The following is a 17,498-nucleotide window of genomic DNA, read 5'->3' on the forward strand; positions in this document are numbered from 1 at the left end:
CCAGGGAGCAACGTGGGGAGGAGGAGGCTCTGGGTAAAGACAACAGCCTGTGTAAGGGAGACAGGCGATCTGAACACAGCCTCCACCCGGCTGGCCTGGCCAGCGAGGAGCAGAGAAGTGCACGCCTCACTCCTCTCCACGCTGCGGCCACAACACAGGGCAGACCCCGGCCAGGCCACCGCCTCTCCTCCCGGGCTCCTCGTGCCCGGAGGATTCCTTGGCGAGCCAGACCAGAGCCCCTCCTCTGGATGACAACACCACTGGAAAAGCCACCGAGCCCCCTGACTCGTCCTGCAGAGGACATACCTCATTCCACACAGGGTTCACATTGTTCTTGATGACTTTGGTTCTCTTCTTCACACCTACAAGAGACACAGAGGGTGAATGAAGAGACACACCCCACTCTGCACCTTCCCCAAGTGAGGGCTAGTTCCCAGATGTGCACTGCAGCCGGCCCCCAAAGGAAACCTTACAAAACCCACAGGTCCCTGAGAATGCCCCCGGTCTGCAGTGAAAGCCCAATGCCAATCACACACGCCTCTCAGCCCTGGGATGGAGAAACAGCAGCCCCATCTGAAGGATCGTCTAAAGGAAAAGACCCAGCCTAACTCTTCTTTTTCTCAATATTTTATTTTTATTTATTTATGTTGCTGCTCTGGCTCTTAGTTGCAGCACATGGGATCTTTAGCTGTGGCTGGGCACTCTGAGCTGCCGCATGTGAGGTCTAGTTCCCTGACCAGGGATCCAAGGCCCCTCGAACTGGGAGCTCAGAGTCTCGGCCACTGGACCACCAGGGAAGTGCCAGCCTGGCTCTTCTTTTTTAATTTTTTACTTGTATCCGAGTATAGCTGATTAACAATGTTGTGATAGTTTCAGGTGGACAGCAAAGGGACTCAGCCAACATCTACATTCTCCCCAAACTCAGCCTGACTCTTCTTAATGAGTCTGTTATTGTTACTCCAGAATTTCTAAATAAAGTCTTGAAATTGTCAAGTTTCTGATTCTAAGAATGAATGATCTTCATAGAAAATATTCCATTTTTCTTTTAAAAAAATCTATCTCCACATAATGTATGATTCCATTTATGTGAAATGTTCAGAATAGGGAAATCCACAGAGACAGAAAATAGGTTAGGTGTTTCCAGGAGCCTAGAGGGAGATGGGAATGGCAAATGAATCCTTCGTGGAGATTTCTTTTCGGGGTGATGAAATGTTCTGAAATTAGATAATGATGACGATTGTACAACATAGTGAACGTACTAAAGACCATTTACACTGTACATTTTTAAATTATTAAAATGGTGGCTTTTAGGGTTTGTGAATTTTACCTCAATCTAAAAAAAAAAAGGATCCTCCTCTCTCTCACCTTGAAGGCATCTATCTGAAACGGGCTATTTTACCTGCTCATGAGGGCTAGGGTGAGTGGACACAGAAGGGACAAGAACTCACGCTGCTGAGTGCCCCAGACGGGAGCCTGCTGAGCCTTTCCTGTGGTGTTTGGGCCTGAGGGGTGGATGAGAGGAACAGGAGGGGCCAAACGTGTCTGGCTTTTCCATTAAGCATCAGGACGGGAATGATTCTGTGCTTAATAAACGATTTAAAGTGTTCAGCCAGACACAGAACTTATATTTGGGTTGGATATGAAAGATCACCAATTCAACCCCAACTGTGCAAGACCCTTCAGTGAGAAGCCTGTGGCTCCACCCAGACTGCTCAGCATTCACAGTGTCCTACCTGGACTGACCCTTGGAGCCTCTGGAAACATCCCCCAGGACCCCTGAGTCCTCTGAAGCTGAGCACTGTCTGTTTCCTTTCTGCAGGTCCAGCCCCCATGGCCCAGTTCCGAGCAGGAAGGGAAGAGGGGAGCAGCTGGGGTCATGGACACAAGCAAGGTCTGGGGACAGATTTGGAGGAAGGGAACAATGTCTTCCCAGGTGGCTCAGCGGTAAAGAATCCGCCTGCCAATGCAGAAGACTCGGGTTCCATCCCTGGATCAGGAAGATACCCTGGAGAAGGAAATGGCAACCCACTCCAGTATTCTTGCCTAAGAAATCCCATGGACAGAGGAGCCTGGCAGGCTACAATCCATGGAGTCACAGAGTCAGACACGACTGACTGAGCATGCATGCATGCAACAACAGAGAAAGGAGTAAAGAAAACTGAGGAGAAAGAAACATCCAATGGAGGATTGGTAGACTTAAGACAAAGATTCAGGCCCCCTGAGTCCCCTCAGAGGTCCTGATAAATCTTCCCCAGCGGGAGAAGATGAGCCCCACCCACTCCACCACCTGCTGAAAATCATTGTTGAGGGAAAAGCACGTGGACTTTGAGATGACACCGATCACCATAGAACACTTATTTTATCAGAGACCCTAGGGCAGCAGTTCTTAAGTTTTTGGTCACACAATGTCACTCTTAAAAATTAAGAACCCTAAGGAGCTTAAGTAAAACTAAGGTAACTTGTATCTATCGACTTTTACTGTATTTGAGGTTAAAACTGAAGCACTTTAAAATATTTATTTGGTAATTAATTTTACATTAACAAAAATAAGCCCAGTACGTGTTAACATAAGTGACATATTTTTATGAAAAATAACTATAACTTCCAAAACAAAGGAAAAAGGAAAGTGACACTGTTTACTTTTTGCAGAACTCTTTAATGCCTAGCTGGATTATCATATCTTTGTCTACATTCAGTCCATTGAGATGTCTTGTTTTAGTTGACATCTATGAAGAAAATCCAACCAGACATATAGATGGAAAAGGAGTTGCATTTTAATAAGTTTTCAGATAACTGTGGATATTCTTCTCTCATACTACACCAAAACTTGACAAGTAGTATTTCTTAAAGGTTAGCTGCAGAGTGAAATCTGAAAGCAGAGTGATAAACATTTCGTACTGTTACATTAAAATCTGTTGTCCTATCTTGCATTTTGAATAACTCTTTCACCCATGCAGGACTCTGTAACATCTTGCGTTGGTCATTTGGGAAGTAATCTCATCAGAAAAGTCATTAAATACTGGGAAACGCAAGACAGAAGTGTTCTAAAATTCCAATGTTTGTTTGAAAGCTCAACTTTTATGATGGGTAACAAATGATAAATGTCAGTTTAAAGTAGCAGGCTCACTCACTCATTTCCAAGAAAATATCTATCAAATGCCCAAGTCTGAATAATCATAGCTTGTCAGTCATTCTTTCAAGTAAAAACAATATTCCACTTTTTAAATTTTAAAACAAAAGGCTAGTTCAACATGCCACTTGAGCAGTCACCAAGTGCTTTTTCTTGCAACAATCGTCATTTCCCCAGGGGCAGCAGAAGTGCTCTGGGCATACTTCCCATCTCAACACAGAAAACATTACAAAAACAGGTACTCCAGGATCAAGATTAGTAAAATCAATGATTGCACAGCTTTATCAGGGACATTTTTTCAATAAAACTAGCTTTTCTTTTCCAAACTGTGAGTACTGGCTTTTTTTTCTCCTTCAAATTACATGCTGTTATTCAGTCACTTAGTCGTGTCCGACTCTTTGAGACCCCATGGTCTGCAGTACACCAGGCTTCCCTGTCTGGAGCTTGCTCAAATTCATGTGAGTCAGTGATGCCATCCAACCATCTCACCCTCTGTCGTCCCCTTCTCCTCCTGCCTTCAATCTTTCCCAGCATCAGGGTCTTTTCAGAGGAGTCAGTTCTTCACATCAGATGGCCAAAGTGTTGGAATTTCAGCTTTAGCATCAGTCTTTCCAACAAAAAGTCAGGATCGATTTCCTTTAGGATTGACTGGTTTGATCTCCTTGCAGTCCAAGGGACTCTCAAGAGTCTTCTCCAACACCACAGTTCAAAAGCATCAATTTTTCAACGTTCAGCCTTTTTTACAGTTCAACTCTCACATCCATACATGATTACTGGGAAAACCATAGGTTTGACTAGATGGACCTTTGGTGAAAAATACAACCAGTACAACTTTTGTGCCAAAGCCCTGTTAGTATTAAGGCACGATCAGTTTCACTTTTCCATTGCTGTTGCACCAGTGGTACAAATATCAACACAGTGAAAAGCGCAAACAGCATCTTAGTGTTATTGTGGAAATACGTTTAACCTTGCTGACCTGCTCTAAGTTCTGGGGATTCCCCCACAGGTCCATGTACCACAGTTGAAGAACCTCTCAGGAAATTCATTGAACATCTGTTTCCTCACCTGTAAGGTTGCCATGCCCTTCTCCAGGGGGATCTTCCTGACCCAGGGATCGAATCCACGTCTCTTACATCTCCTGCATTGGCAGGCAGGTTCTTTACGACTAGCACCACGCACTTAGCATAAGGTCATAATAATGTCTCTTTACAGGGTTGTCATGAAAATTAAACAAGATAGGATGAGAGAGGTGCCTGGCACACAGCACGCTCATTAAGTGTGAGTTCGCTTCCCCTCCTTTCCCCTCTGAGCCTCAGTCTGTTGCATGTAGTGAACTCCTACTGATCCTTCAATGCCCAGCTCAGTTGTTTCTGCTCTGATATGCCTCCCCTGACTCCCCCAGACAGAGATGGTTGCAATCGGTGAAAACATATATCGAACAGCAGGACAACGCTGCACTGCTATGTCTGTCTCCCAACTAGAGTGTGAGCTTCAGAGGGCAGGCACCATGCCTTACTCATGGTAGGAACCCTAGAATATAGCAAGTGAGAGTTGCTCAGTTGCGATTCTTTGCGACCCCATGGACTATACAGTCCGTGGAATTCTCCAGGCCAGGATACTGGACTGGGTAGCCATTCCCTTCTCCAGGGATCTTCACAACCCAGGAATCGAACCCAGATCTCCCGCACTGCGGTCGGATTATTATAGCAAGGTACCCAGTAATTGAGTATGAAATGAATGGGTCCTTTTGTTTCCCAAGTTGGGTGCAAGTTCATGTCCTCACTAGAGGGCAGAGCCACGCTTCTCAGGGAACGTCAGAGACTACATTCACAGTCTGGCTATATGTCAACAGACAGAGGGGTAAAGGAGGCACAATGGAGGGGGAGATGTCCTTAGGGGGCCCAGTGATCTTATGAAAGCTGTCCCAGGCCTGCTCTGACTGAATCGCTCTGAATTCCCTTGAGGGCCATGTTGGTGTGGCTCCAGCTGGGGTTAAACACATGGCTTTGGAGTCATTCAAACAGCAGGCACTACTAAGTGACCTAAAGTAAAACTTGGCACCTCTCAAAAGCCTTAGCTCCCTTGGCAGTAAAATGATAACAAAAAAAGAATCTCTACTTCACTGGTCTTGAGGGGATATGAGATGCTATCTCAGTGTTCACTTCCCCTCCCCTATCAACTTTCCATGGCCTACAGGAGTAACATGGAAAATTCCATCTGCAGCCTCTCTTGAATTGTCCACTTGGAAACATAACTTGGTGCTTCTGGCTAGTCGCAAATAAGCAGTGTCCATGTGCCAGCCCTGTGCAAAATGTCTTTTAGACATTTTCTACTTTCTGCCTTCCCTGCAGATGAGAACGAAGGCCTTCAATATGATTACACTAAGTCCCAGTGAGAAGAGCCGACTCTGGGACCGTCTGGATGATGTGAATGGAGGGGCCACCGATAGACTCTACAGCCCCAAAGAAGGGACAGAAAGAAACGAAACTTTAACCCCGCATGATCACATGACTTACAGACACAGAGGAAAAGGAAGGCAGGCTGCTAATTAGGAAATAGTTTCTTCCTCATCATGGATTTAGACCTTTCCTGTCCTTAATCATCAGTTTTGGCCTTGAGAGATGTGGCTTTATGTGTATAAATAAACAGACTCAATAGTTAAAGATAGATGAGCACTCACAGCTCCTGCCAGGGGTGTGGAGAGGGGATTGCAGAATTGGGGGCAGGCGGGCATCTGTGAGAATCATGCTGGAACCCTGGAGTGTCCCTCCAGACTGAATGACTCAGTGAAGAGGAGTGAGCCTACCATGGGAGGACTCTTCTGTGCCCCATGGAAATTCTTCACTTGTTTTCCCCTACCCACCCACCCCACCTCAACCCTACATTCCTACCAGAGTCACCCATGGCTGTAGGGTAATGTTTTTCAAACTGCTCACTGGGAACCATTAGCAGCCCATGACATCAGCTGAGTGAGTTAACCAATATGTCTTTTTAATGACAGGCTAGACTAGAGAAGAAAATGTCAGAGCACATCTTTCATGTGAAAGTACTATTACTCAAAACTTTTGGTTATATTTTCCCATATATACTTATGTGTGTAGTCTATCTTGATGTAAAATACATTTCTTGTTGTAGATAACAGCCCCAAAGTTTGAAAATGATCACTTAAAGGAAGGTTGTCAGAGGAGAACTGGAGGACAAAGAAATCTTGGCCCTTGAATGTTGAGAGGCAAGGTATGTAACAGAAAAAGATATAGTACATTGTCCTAGCCCCCTATGGAGCCAATTCTGATTAAGACCATGGGCTGTGGGAGGGGATATAGGAAGGAGGCTTAGAGACACGGAGCAAAGTGAAGTTAAGAGGACAGCCCATCCTGCCCAGCCGGTGCCTGGGGCCACCCGGCTGAGCAGTCTCCACAGGGGAAAGGAGCCTCACACATCTGACACCTGAGCATCAGACACAGCCATGGCCTCACACAAGGAACCACATTCCGCCTGGTGAGGTCTACCTGTCAGCAGCCAGTTGCTGTCCCTGCTGCCGTCTGGGCCTCATGGCTCATTCACCTTTTCAAGCCCATCTTGTGGGAACAGGGCTTCCCGGGTGGCTCAGTTGGTAAAGAATTTGCCTGCAGTGCAGGAGATGAGGGTTTGATCCCTGAGTCTGGAAGATCCCCTGGAGGAGGAAATGGCTACCCGCTCCAGTATTCTTGCCTGGGAAATCCCATGGATGGAGGAGCCTGGTGGGCTACAGTGCACAGGGCCGCAAAGAATCAGACATGATCAAGCTACTGAACACAGAGCACTTGGGGAACAAGCCCCTTTCAATGGTCTAGGACACTTGTGAACCGCCCCCACTGCTAAGGCCTGAACACATATGGATGGGGGTTACTAGTGGAAGGGAGCACCCCAATCTCTGGCAGAACAAGTGGGCAGTCTCCCCATAGCAGTGATGGGACAGACTCCCTCCCCCTACACAATGATAAGGTTGAGGTACATTTCTGAAGCAGACAAAATGCTTGTCTTTGTAACACTCATTCAGTGGAATCTTCAGAGCTGGTGGGATCACAGAGAAGATAAAAGCCAAAGCAAGGGTCTTCACTGAGAGTGCACATCACAGTCTGTAACCTGTTCCCATGCTTCTAACTGGGTGGGGAAGGGGGCTGGGGCAAGAGGAAAGCCCATCTCAGATTCTGACATGGATGCACTCAGGGTGGCTGGAGGGACCGTTCACCTAGAGATGGAGCAGATGGAAGAGGAGATGGGACGTCTGGGACTCAGAGAGAGGGAGATACGGGCTGTTTCTGCCCACGAGTCAGGTAGCAGATCCACTATGGAGATGCAGGGCACCTTTAGATCTTGCAGGCAGCCTCAATGCAGCCTCTCATTTGCTCCACAAACATATTTTTAAACATCTGGGGGAAGCAGGGCCTGCTCTGGATGTTGCACTGCTGCTAGCAGACTTTGTTCAGTTGCAGCGAGGGCCACTGTTTGCTGCGCAGCCCGGGCTTGTCATTGCAGTCATTCCTCTTGTTGCAGAGCACAGGCTCTAGGCACTCGGGCTCGCTAGTTGTGGCGCACAAGCTTGGTTGCTCCGTGGCATGTGGGATCTTCCTGGACCAGGGATCAAACCCTTGTCTCCTTTATTAACAGGCAGATTCTTGTCTACTATACCACCAGGGAAATCCAGTCCACAAATATTTATTGAGGACTTGCTCTGTCCTGGGCACTCTCTTGACACCTCATTAGAATACCCATTAGATAAGCAAAGCGATAAGAATTCAAAGTTAGCAGCAGAAACCGAAACATGGTGGAAATTGAATGGCTTCTGCTGAAAGAAGGTCTGCTTTACTTCTTAGCACAGATACCCGCTAACAAAAAGGGTCGGCAGACTCAGATAACTCTGATACTTGCCCGCCACCTGTTCCCTAACTCAAGCCTGCACACCCTGAGACTGGGCAGCAGTCACTCCCCGCCTTCCCTATAAGAGCCCTACTCCTGTCATCTCAAGAACTCCCATCCCAATCTCCGCCTTTCTAAATCTTAACTGAAAATATACTTTCCAGAAAACAAGTAGCCAGGAAAGAGTGGTGGCAAGTGGGTACACGGGCTATGATGGAATGCTGTCTGAGAAGAGATGTCTTTAAACTCAAAAGGCCAAACAGAACTTTGAAAGATAGTTCTATTTGAAACTATCAAAGATATCTGAAGATATTTGAAACACCGATGACAAAAATCTTAATGTCCTTAATATGTAAAGAGTACTCATAAACTAATTAAGAAAAAGACAAACATCTCTTCCCTCCCGAACTGGGCAAATTAAAAAGCAGTAGGGACTTCCCTAGTAGTCCAGTGGTTAATAATCCACCTGTCAATGCAGGGGACAAGGGTTTAATCCCTGGTCCAGGAAAATCCTACATGCTGCAGAGTAGTGACCACGAGCTGCAATTGTTTAAGCCCATGCGTCACTGAGCCTGCGTTCTGCAACAAAAGAAGCCACTGCAATGAGAAGCCACGGCAACTAGAGGGTGACCCCTGCTTCCCACAGCTAGAGAAAGTCCACGCGCAGCAATGAAGACCCAGCACAGTCAAAAATAAATAAATAAAAATGTTTTAATTAAAAAAGCAATTCGTTGAGAAATAAATACAAATAGGCAATAATATTGAAACATCATAAATACTACTTGAACCTAAGAAATTGTTAAAAATTTGATTATGCTTTGATCATAAAAATATAATTATGCTTTGTGTTAGCAGAATTATAAGAAAATAAGCCCCTGAAGTCAGCTAATGGGAAGACAAAGTTGATACAGATCATCAGGAGAGTAATTTGGGAAACACAGCAAAGTCTTAAATATGTCTATAACTTCTGACACAGCAATACCACTTCCAGTACTTACCTAAAGGAAATTACTAAATATCTGGGCAAAGATTTAGTTGCCAGGATACTTCTTGCAGAAACACTATAACTTAAGCATTGGATATAAATATAAAAAATTGATACAACTTAAACATTCCTCAATAGGGGGTTGATTAACTGAATTATGGTCCACCCATATAATAATATAGGTTAAAGTGTCTGCCCGCAATGCGGGAGACCTGGGTTCGATCCCTGGGTTGGAAAGATCCCCTGGAGAAGGAAATGGCAACCCACTCCAGTACTCTTGCCTGGAGAATCCCATGGACGGAGGAGCCTGGTGGGCTACAGTCCACGGGGTCGCAAAGAGTCGGACACGATGAGCGACTTCACTTTCACTTTCATATTATAATAAAAATGAAAAGTGTGTAGAATATTTACTGACATACAAAAATCTCCCTGGCTTATTACTAAGTGAAAATGTAAATAAGCAAACATTTGAAAAAGATATCTGAATAAAATTATTTTAAAAAAAGAAAGAAAAAGATATCTGGATGGGATTACCTCTAGAGAGGAAGGCAAGGGGTCTGGGGACTTCTGGTGGATGGGTGGGATGAGTAAGGTTCAATTCCTTGACCTGGGCAATGTACATGAGTATTCCCTTCATAATTTATCCATTGAAGTGGGGTTCCTCAACCTTGGCCCTCGATACTTCCTTGTTATGGGTATTGTGGGGCCATCTTGAGCACTCTAGGATGTTTAGCCGCATCCCTGGCCTCCCCCCATAGTAGATCCCAATAGCACCTCATCTCTTACTCAGTGGTGACAGCCCAACATGTCTCCAGACATTGCCAAATGCCCCTGAGGAACAAACCACCCCCAACTGAGAACCACTGCATCAAACTGTACATGTGTATTTTATGCACTTTCTTAGGTGTTAAATTTCACACTAACATTGCTTTTTTAAAAAAGAGGAAAAAGAATCTTGGTGGAAATATGTCAAATTGTTAACAAGTTAATTTGAAGCATCAGAATGGCGGCAGGGGGGCTACTTTTTACTGTTGCCTCATGAAAATGAAAGTGTTAGTCACTTAGTCGTGCCCGACTCTTTGTGACCCCATGGACTGCAGCCCACTAGGTTCCTCTGTCTATGGGATTCTCCAGGTAAAAATAATGGAGTGGGTTGCCATTCCCTTCTCCAAGGGGTCTTCCTGACCCAGGGATTAAACACGGGTCTTCTGCATTCCAGGCAGATTCTTTACTGTCTGAGCCACCAGGGAAGCCCCATTCCTTTATGTAATATATCCTTTTTTTTTTAACACTGACTACATACTAAGTTCATCTAAAGAAAATGAGCTATTGTCAATGTTTTAAAGTTACTTTTACTATTCAAAAATCCAGATTCAGAGAGTCCAGTGGCCCTGCATCCCACGTTCCCTATACAGGTAAGTCATGTGGGTCCACCTACAGATGGATCGATAAGATTCCCCAGAAGATAGAAGAGAGGGGAGGGAGAAGGGAGAGGGAGTAACTGGTAAGACAGAGGGAGGAAGAGAGGACCTGATGGGAGGAAGCAGAAGGAAAGGGCAGTCATGATTCGGGTTCTGGCTGGTGAGCCTGGGGGAAGCAGGGTAGAAAGTTACTAAGTGGGGCACAGCAGAGCCAACCCTCAAGGAAATTAGATGTCTGAGCTCTAAGGGAACAGGGATCTGGTTTTGTTCTTGGATGTATCCCCAGACCCCCAAGCATCACCCAACATGTAGTAGATACCCAATAAATATTTGTTCAGTAACAAAATGAGTGAATAAAAGGATATAAATCATGACTGTAGAGGGTGGAAAATAGAGAGGGCAGAAGAAAGATACAGATCATTAAATGCTCTAGGAAATGAAGCTGTTCATTCTCGAAGCTGGTCAGGGAACTATCTCTACCACAGCTCAGGGACTTGTAGTAGTAGTTAGTCATGCTAACTAATTAATTAACACAAGAACAAAGGGATGGTAAGTATTCATTAAAAGCCTCTATCCTAAAGCCCCCAGAGAGGGAGCCCAAAAAAGCACCCTCAGAGTCCAACCTCCCAGAGCTCATAGTCTATTTTGGGAAGCAGGTCCTGAAATTACATCCGAGCCTGAAATGCCAGGAACAACTGTGAGACAGTGGGCCTGACCAGGCGCCTGCACCTCGGACTCCGGATGGGAGCCCAGCACTCGGTGTGGCCACCTCTCTGCAAGCAGGCCCATCCCCTCTGTGCTGTGACAGGCTCCAGCAAGGCTTCTCACCCCACAAGTACGCTTCCTGAACATTTGGAGATTTTTTAGAAATACCTGTATCTGGGCCCCTCCTCCCAGAAACTCAGCTTCAAGACAGGAGGAACAAGGAGTCTGGCTGTGGTCTTTTAAAAAGCTCCGCCACACAATTCTGATGTGCAGCCAGGGCTAAGTACCCCAGGCTAGAGGATCTGTAAATTCTGGGTCTGATTCCAACAGCCTCTTTCCCTAAGCATCCACTCAGCCCCAAACTCCAGCATGAATATCCCCATAGGGTGGGGGAAGTCACATTAATTTCACCTTTCACCACATCTCACATCAATTTCTCTCGAGATGTGGTTCCAAAATGACCTGCCTCAGGTGTGGAAGTGCTGATTCTTAGGTCACTTCCATCTGCTGCATCAGAACTTCTACGGAGGGGACCCAGGAATCTGTCTGTCAAGCACACTCTCCAGAAGACTCTGAGGCACAGTAAAACATAAGGACCACTCCCCCCAGATTGTTGCGACCCCCAGGCACTTCTGGAAGATGGTGAGAAACTGGGCCAGAAGGGGCACACACTAGAGAATACACCCTGTTTGCTAGCACTGGGAATCCTGGTGAAGTCGCTACCGGCAAGGAGCCGTGTGATCTTAACTATGGAGCAGAGTACTGAGCACAGGTCAGCAGGGGTGTGTGCACTCGGTATGCAGAGGGCAACAAGGTGCTGTGCATCCAGAGAGGAGAGGCTAATGACAGTCAAGGGACTCCTGGGTGCCTTCCCGGAGAAGGTGGCATTGTAGCTGGGCTTTGAAAGATGAACAGACTTTGAACAGTTGGAGATGGTACATCCCACTATATTTCAGTTTTGCTAGGAGCTTACCAGTGAGAATAAATAGTAAGGCATTATAAAGGGTGGGGAATGCAGAGCTGGGGAGAGGACAACAGGTGCACGTGCTCAGTTGGGCAGGTTCAACTGCAGAGAGGGACCTCAATAGATTTGGACTCAAGGGCACTGCCCACTCAAGTGCTCCCTGCCATGACTGGGACACAGCATTTAATTAACTTCCACAGGTTCCATTTCCTTGCCTGCAGAACAGGGAGATTAGTAGCCACCACACAACTGTTGGAGAACCAGGGAAAGAGAGTGGTAAAAAGATGCAGAAGAGATCCAAAGCATCTAGGAGACTCAAGGCTGATAAAGGGCCCTGGGCTCAGGGTCCTTGGGAAGTCTTTCCCAGCCAGTTGACCCTATAATTTCACACAAGAATGGCTTAGTCAGAATCTGAGCCTAAGGGACAGCTAGGGACCTCGTCTTGACACTGCATTTCATAGTAGGCACCCAGGAATAGCACCAATTAATGGAAGCAGAAAGGTTTTCTAAACTGTTTCAACTCACACTTTTCAAAAAAGGAATAAAATGAAAACCGTCCCATAACAAAGAATAAAAGCTACAGTTAGCTCTCATTTTGCCAAACTGTGTCTTTCGTCTATGGTTATCACTATTTTGGGGTGCTGGGGGGAGCAGATGGATATCGTGGGTCAGAACTAAAAAGCCGCCATGGTGTCCCCACCTTTTCCAAGCCTCCTGAAAACACCAGCCATTTATCCCTCTACCTTTGACCACCTTTTGTGCTGTGCAAATTTTTAATTCCACAGAACCACAGGATATTTGTACTTCCACAAAGCCACAGGATATGGTAAGAGGAAAACCCTCTCCCCTTTCCTTAAATATCTTTCTTTGCAGAACTGGGGTCCTGACTCACAGCCATTGTTCCTTCTCTTAATTTTGACAGGTCCTTCCTCTTCCCTTTCCCCTCTCGAGACACCTCCTCCCACGGGAATGTCCGCCTTTAAGTGAGCGGGTGTCTGGTGAGAAGGGGGCGGATGTGAGTCCTTTGGGGTGTTTTCCCCAAACTGTAGACTCTCTCTTGACTAATTACCCACAGACGGCATTTAGGATCTTGGCATTTTAAAAGACTTCCTAAAACACTCAAAATTCCTTGTATCAAGGCCATATCCACCCTGTTCTATCCCTTTTCCTCCCAACTGAGACGAATTCAAGGCGGCCAGTGTTGAAGAAAGACGGACGAATGAATGAATGAAACCAAGACACAACTCTCACGGTCTCCACGCCCAATTTTTAAGCAATCCTCTTCTCTCTCTGCATTCATCCTCCAGCCCACCCTCATCACTGCCTGCTAAGGCTCGCACGGTATCACCCCTGAGTATCGGTCTTAGAAGTGCAACTATCGACATATTACGGCGCTTTCGGTTTCCAAAATTTCTGAGCACCATGGCATTTTTCTTGCTCGACTGCATCCTCCTTGCCCCCTCTGAAGAAGACAGGACCGAGATTTCTCTGAGATTTCTGTCCTTGTTGACAGGGGAGGAAACTTTGGCCTGGTTAGTGCGCTAGCTGGGGTGGCCGACCCAGCGGTGCGCGCGCTGGCGGGTGGCGAGGGCGAGCGGTCGCGGCGGCCAAGGGGCTCTCACCTCGGAAAGTCAGGCTGGCGACCGGGTCGCTGCGCCGGTCCTTCTTCAGACTGGGGAGGTTGCTGGCCCTCACCAGCTGGCAGCTCAGCATGGTTCGGCCGGCCCGCGCCGAGCAAGCGCCCGGCCCCGCAGCAGCCGCGCCAAAGAGGAGCGAGCTGTCGCCTCCGCTGGGCCTCCGCGGACAAGTCCCGACGCCTGGGAGAGGCCGCGGAGAGGACACCGGACACCCTCTGGGTGGACCCTCCCCTCCGGCTCCGATGCGGATCCGCCCTGCCGGCGGGGGGCGGGACGGGCCAAAGCTCAGACGCGCGCTGGCGGGGGCGCTGGTCTCCTCCGCCGGTCCCCGCCCCCGCCAGGAATGGAAGCGCCGTTGACGCCGGGCGCACCGCTCGGCTGTGCAGCAGGGAAGCGGCAGTCAGTACCATCCCGGCTCCCGGAGCGGCCAGCGCGCCTGGGCCCGGAGCGCACCAGGGCCTTCTTGTGCGCTGCTCTCCTGCCGCTGCGCAAAGGGTGGCGCGCCAAGGAACTGGGTGTGAAGGCGCGAGGTGGGGGAAACCCGGCTGCAGGGACCACAGTGTGTCCGCGGAAAACTGCACGCGCTGCGAGCACTAAAGGAGGAGAAGGCCGAACGGCACCTCCCGCCCCCACGCGCCGCTCCCCTTGGCCCACCCTCGGTGCTCCCGGAGACCCGAGAGACTCCGACGCTCGAATTCTCGGGAAGGGCCTCTGAGCCTTCTCAGATCAGTGATCTGGGGTCACTCATCTCCGGAGGCGGAGGTCTGTGTCCTGTTCTCTTGGAGCTGCTCTGCAACATCCCGAAAGCAATCTCTAGGTCCCTTGTCCCCACCCCTGCCTCCACGGGGGGAACTGCTTTTAGTGTGATCCTCGAGCGGTGACAGCCTTTAGCATGCGTTCCCGTGTTAAGTCTGTTCCTTTCCAGCTGACGACCACAGGTGGCGGGCTTCCCACCTGTAGACCTGCACCGAGCGCTGGACAGGCGCTGCCCTTCCTCCCACCTCCCAGGTGCTCAATGGCTTCCTCACTCGGCCTCCGTTCAGTGACCAGTCATCCCCATTCTGCTGCACAAGACCCCAACTCTCTTCCCCTTGTCTTGTTTTGAGGTTCCAGCATTTTCAGGTGACTGCCACCTGGTGAAATCCAGCTTCACCTCCTCCACCCCTGTCCCTTAAGCGCTAACTGGTGGAGAATAACACAACTACCTTACCAGCCTCACCTGCTCTGTCCCACCCCAGACTCAGGGGGATCCTGACTGCCAATAAGCAGTGACCCTACATGACCGAAGTCTCGTCAATCACACTCTCTCCTAGACAACGACCTCATACTTTTCACTCCCCAAATTTACAGCACCCCATCACCACCCTCACTCTCAGGTTGCTTACTGTATGCAAAGGAGAGAACACCCCAGGCTCCCAGGCTCCTAAACCCCACCAGCTTCTGTGCCCAAACCTTTTGCTCTCCTGCTGTTAATAAACGAATCGTTTGTACTGCAAAGCCCGGCTGGGAGCTGGGGCGCTAGATCCTACCCCCCTCACCCACTCAATGACAAGTCTAAGGCTGTCCTCTCCCCAGTTAAAGGCCATCCCTCCTCCAGTTGGCTTCTGCCCTCTTCCTCCTGATTCTTCCGCTCTCCCTGAGTGACCCCACTCACTCTCATAATACGATGGCCATTTACTTCCTCTCCAACGTCCAAAGTTCCTCTCTCTCAACAGAACCCAACTTGGGTTGGGTACTACTTGCAGCCCTAGCTCCAGATCCTGACCTAACTAAGCCCATCACCTGGCAATAGCTCTTGGTTCAGCGATGGGCATATATGTCCCAAGTTGTTCTCCTGGAGGGATAACTTGTTCTTCGTGACTGGACAAGCCCAACTCCCTGTCCCACTTTGTGAGAATAAGGAAGTGTGTAGATCCAATTGTCAGCCAGCTCTAAGATGTAGCAGACACCAAGGATGGCAGACCAGAGAAAAATAAAATGGAGTCTGCCTGTGTCCGGGATGACTGGAGCTGTCCACTCTATGTGCCCAGAGCCCACCAGGTCTCTGGATCATACTGGGGCCTGATACTAACGGGGCTTCCTCCCCAGAGGACTTGTATTGGGAATGAAGATCACTTTAAGACTGTTTATTATTAATGTCATTTTGAGATAGGATTTCACTTACAAATATCCTTGCTGACTTTGGTACCGTCTATGTGCCCACAGCATCCATGTGCCTCCACACAGGAGCCAGGTGATCTTAAATATAATCAGTCACACACACACACACACACACACATAAACACACACTCTTTGTAAAATCCCTCCAAGGCCTCCCGTGCTCTTGGAATAAAGCCCAACTCCCTTTCCCCTGCATACAAGGTAAGAGCACTCAGCCCCTCACTCTCTGAGCTCCAGTGACTTCCAGTTTCTGGAATATTTTGAGCTCCCTCCAAACTCAGAGCTCTCCTGCCTTCCCGTTCTTTTAAAGGGCCACCCCCACTCATCCTTCAGGCCTCATCGCTTCCATAAGAAGCCTCTGACCTGATCTAGGTTGGCTCTTCTGGCAAACCACTGCACAACAGCACTTTTCCTTCTTAGCTTTCACCCCAATTGTAAGCAATACCTATTTGTTTATTGCTGGTTTGATGTCTAGCTAGATGGTGAAGTCGGTCGCTGAGGGGAGACCAAGTTTGTCTCAGGCAGCCGGGTGTTTCCAGTGCAAGCAAGGGCTGGCCTGGGGTTGGTGTGGTGGACGTTGTACTTGGCGGTGTCCCTTCCACCCTAGGATATGGTTAGGCAGGCAGGTCTCAAAGAGGATACTACTGCCCTCTACGGGGAATTTTGGATATGATGACTAGGGATATTTTTTTACCATCACAATGATTCCTGGCTTTGCTGTTTTCCCCAGCACACCACACCCTGCCCCCCAGACCTGCTCTAATTGGGTCAGAGGCAGCATAGGCAATCTGTGGAACTTTTACAAACACTTGGCTTATTTCCAAGGAACAGGGTCTTCACACAGTTGCTCTGTATACCAGAAAAACAGCAGCTGGTGGCATGAGCCCTGGACACTTCCTGAGGCTTCTTTTCCCATCCCAGTTTCCAACTTCACTTCTCCCTGATTGGATGGTTGACTGATCCCTTGGAGATGTCATCCTGGAGCCAAATCCTCAAATCCTTGGGGCTTCCTCCCAAGGGGACTTGCATCAGGAATGTAGCTCTTGTGGACAGTGTGCTGAGATCTCCACTTGTCCCCCTCAAAGTCGTTCTCCCCTCCTTCCACAGAAATGTTCCAAGGACTCCGACCTGCACACATGGTCACCCACATAGATAAACTACATTTCCCAGAATTCCCTCACAGCTGGATGTGGCCAGCATTCCAAGTGATAACCTATACAATCAGTTCAGTTCAGTCACTCAGTTGTGTCCAACTCTTTGCGACCCCATGAATCGCAGCACACCAGGCCTCCCTGTCCATCACCAACTCCCAGAGTTCACTCAGACTCACGTCCATCGAGTCAGTGATGCCATCCAGCCATCTCATCCTCTGTAGTCCCCTTCTCCTCCTGCCCCCAATCCCTCCCAGCATCAGAGTCTTTTCCAATGACCCAACTCTTCACATGAGGTGGCCAAAGTACTGGAGTTTCAGCTTGAGCATCATTCCTTCCAAAGAAATCCCAGGGCTGATCTCCTTCAGAATGGACTGGTTGGATCTCCTTGCAGTCCAAGGGACTCTCAAGAGCCTTCTCCAACACCAAAGTTCAAAAGCATCAAT

At 48.2% G+C, this 17,498-nt stretch overlaps 1 protein-coding gene across 9 annotated transcripts in view; it reads right to left on the reverse strand.

The window, feature by feature from the left end:
• The window catches only part of DYSF (dysferlin), a 224,235-nt gene that overhangs the window by 197,736 nt on the left and 9,001 nt on the right, over positions 1-17,498 (reverse strand). For 4 of the 9 annotated variants that reach the window (XM_010829780.1, XM_010829781.1, XM_010829779.1 and 1 more), the window contains exons 1-2: positions 13,727-14,052; positions 307-362 (exon numbers count right to left, since the gene is read on the reverse strand). In XM_010829780.1, the coding sequence (XP_010828082.1) occupies positions 307-362; positions 13,727-13,817 (147 nt within the window). In that variant the 5' untranslated portion in view covers positions 13,818-14,052. Of the gene's footprint in view, positions 1-306; positions 363-13,726; positions 14,054-17,498 lie in introns of those variants that run through there. The other 5 variants (XM_010829782.1, XM_010829784.1, XM_010829783.1 and 2 more) reach the window with 2 other exon arrangements.

The sequence above is a fragment of the Bison bison genome, unplaced genomic scaffold, assembly GCF_000754665.1.
Source record: "Bison bison bison isolate TAMUID 2011002044 unplaced genomic scaffold, Bison_UMD1.0 scf7180017864508, whole genome shotgun sequence".
NCBI lineage: Eukaryota > Metazoa > Chordata > Mammalia > Artiodactyla > Bovidae > Bison > Bison bison.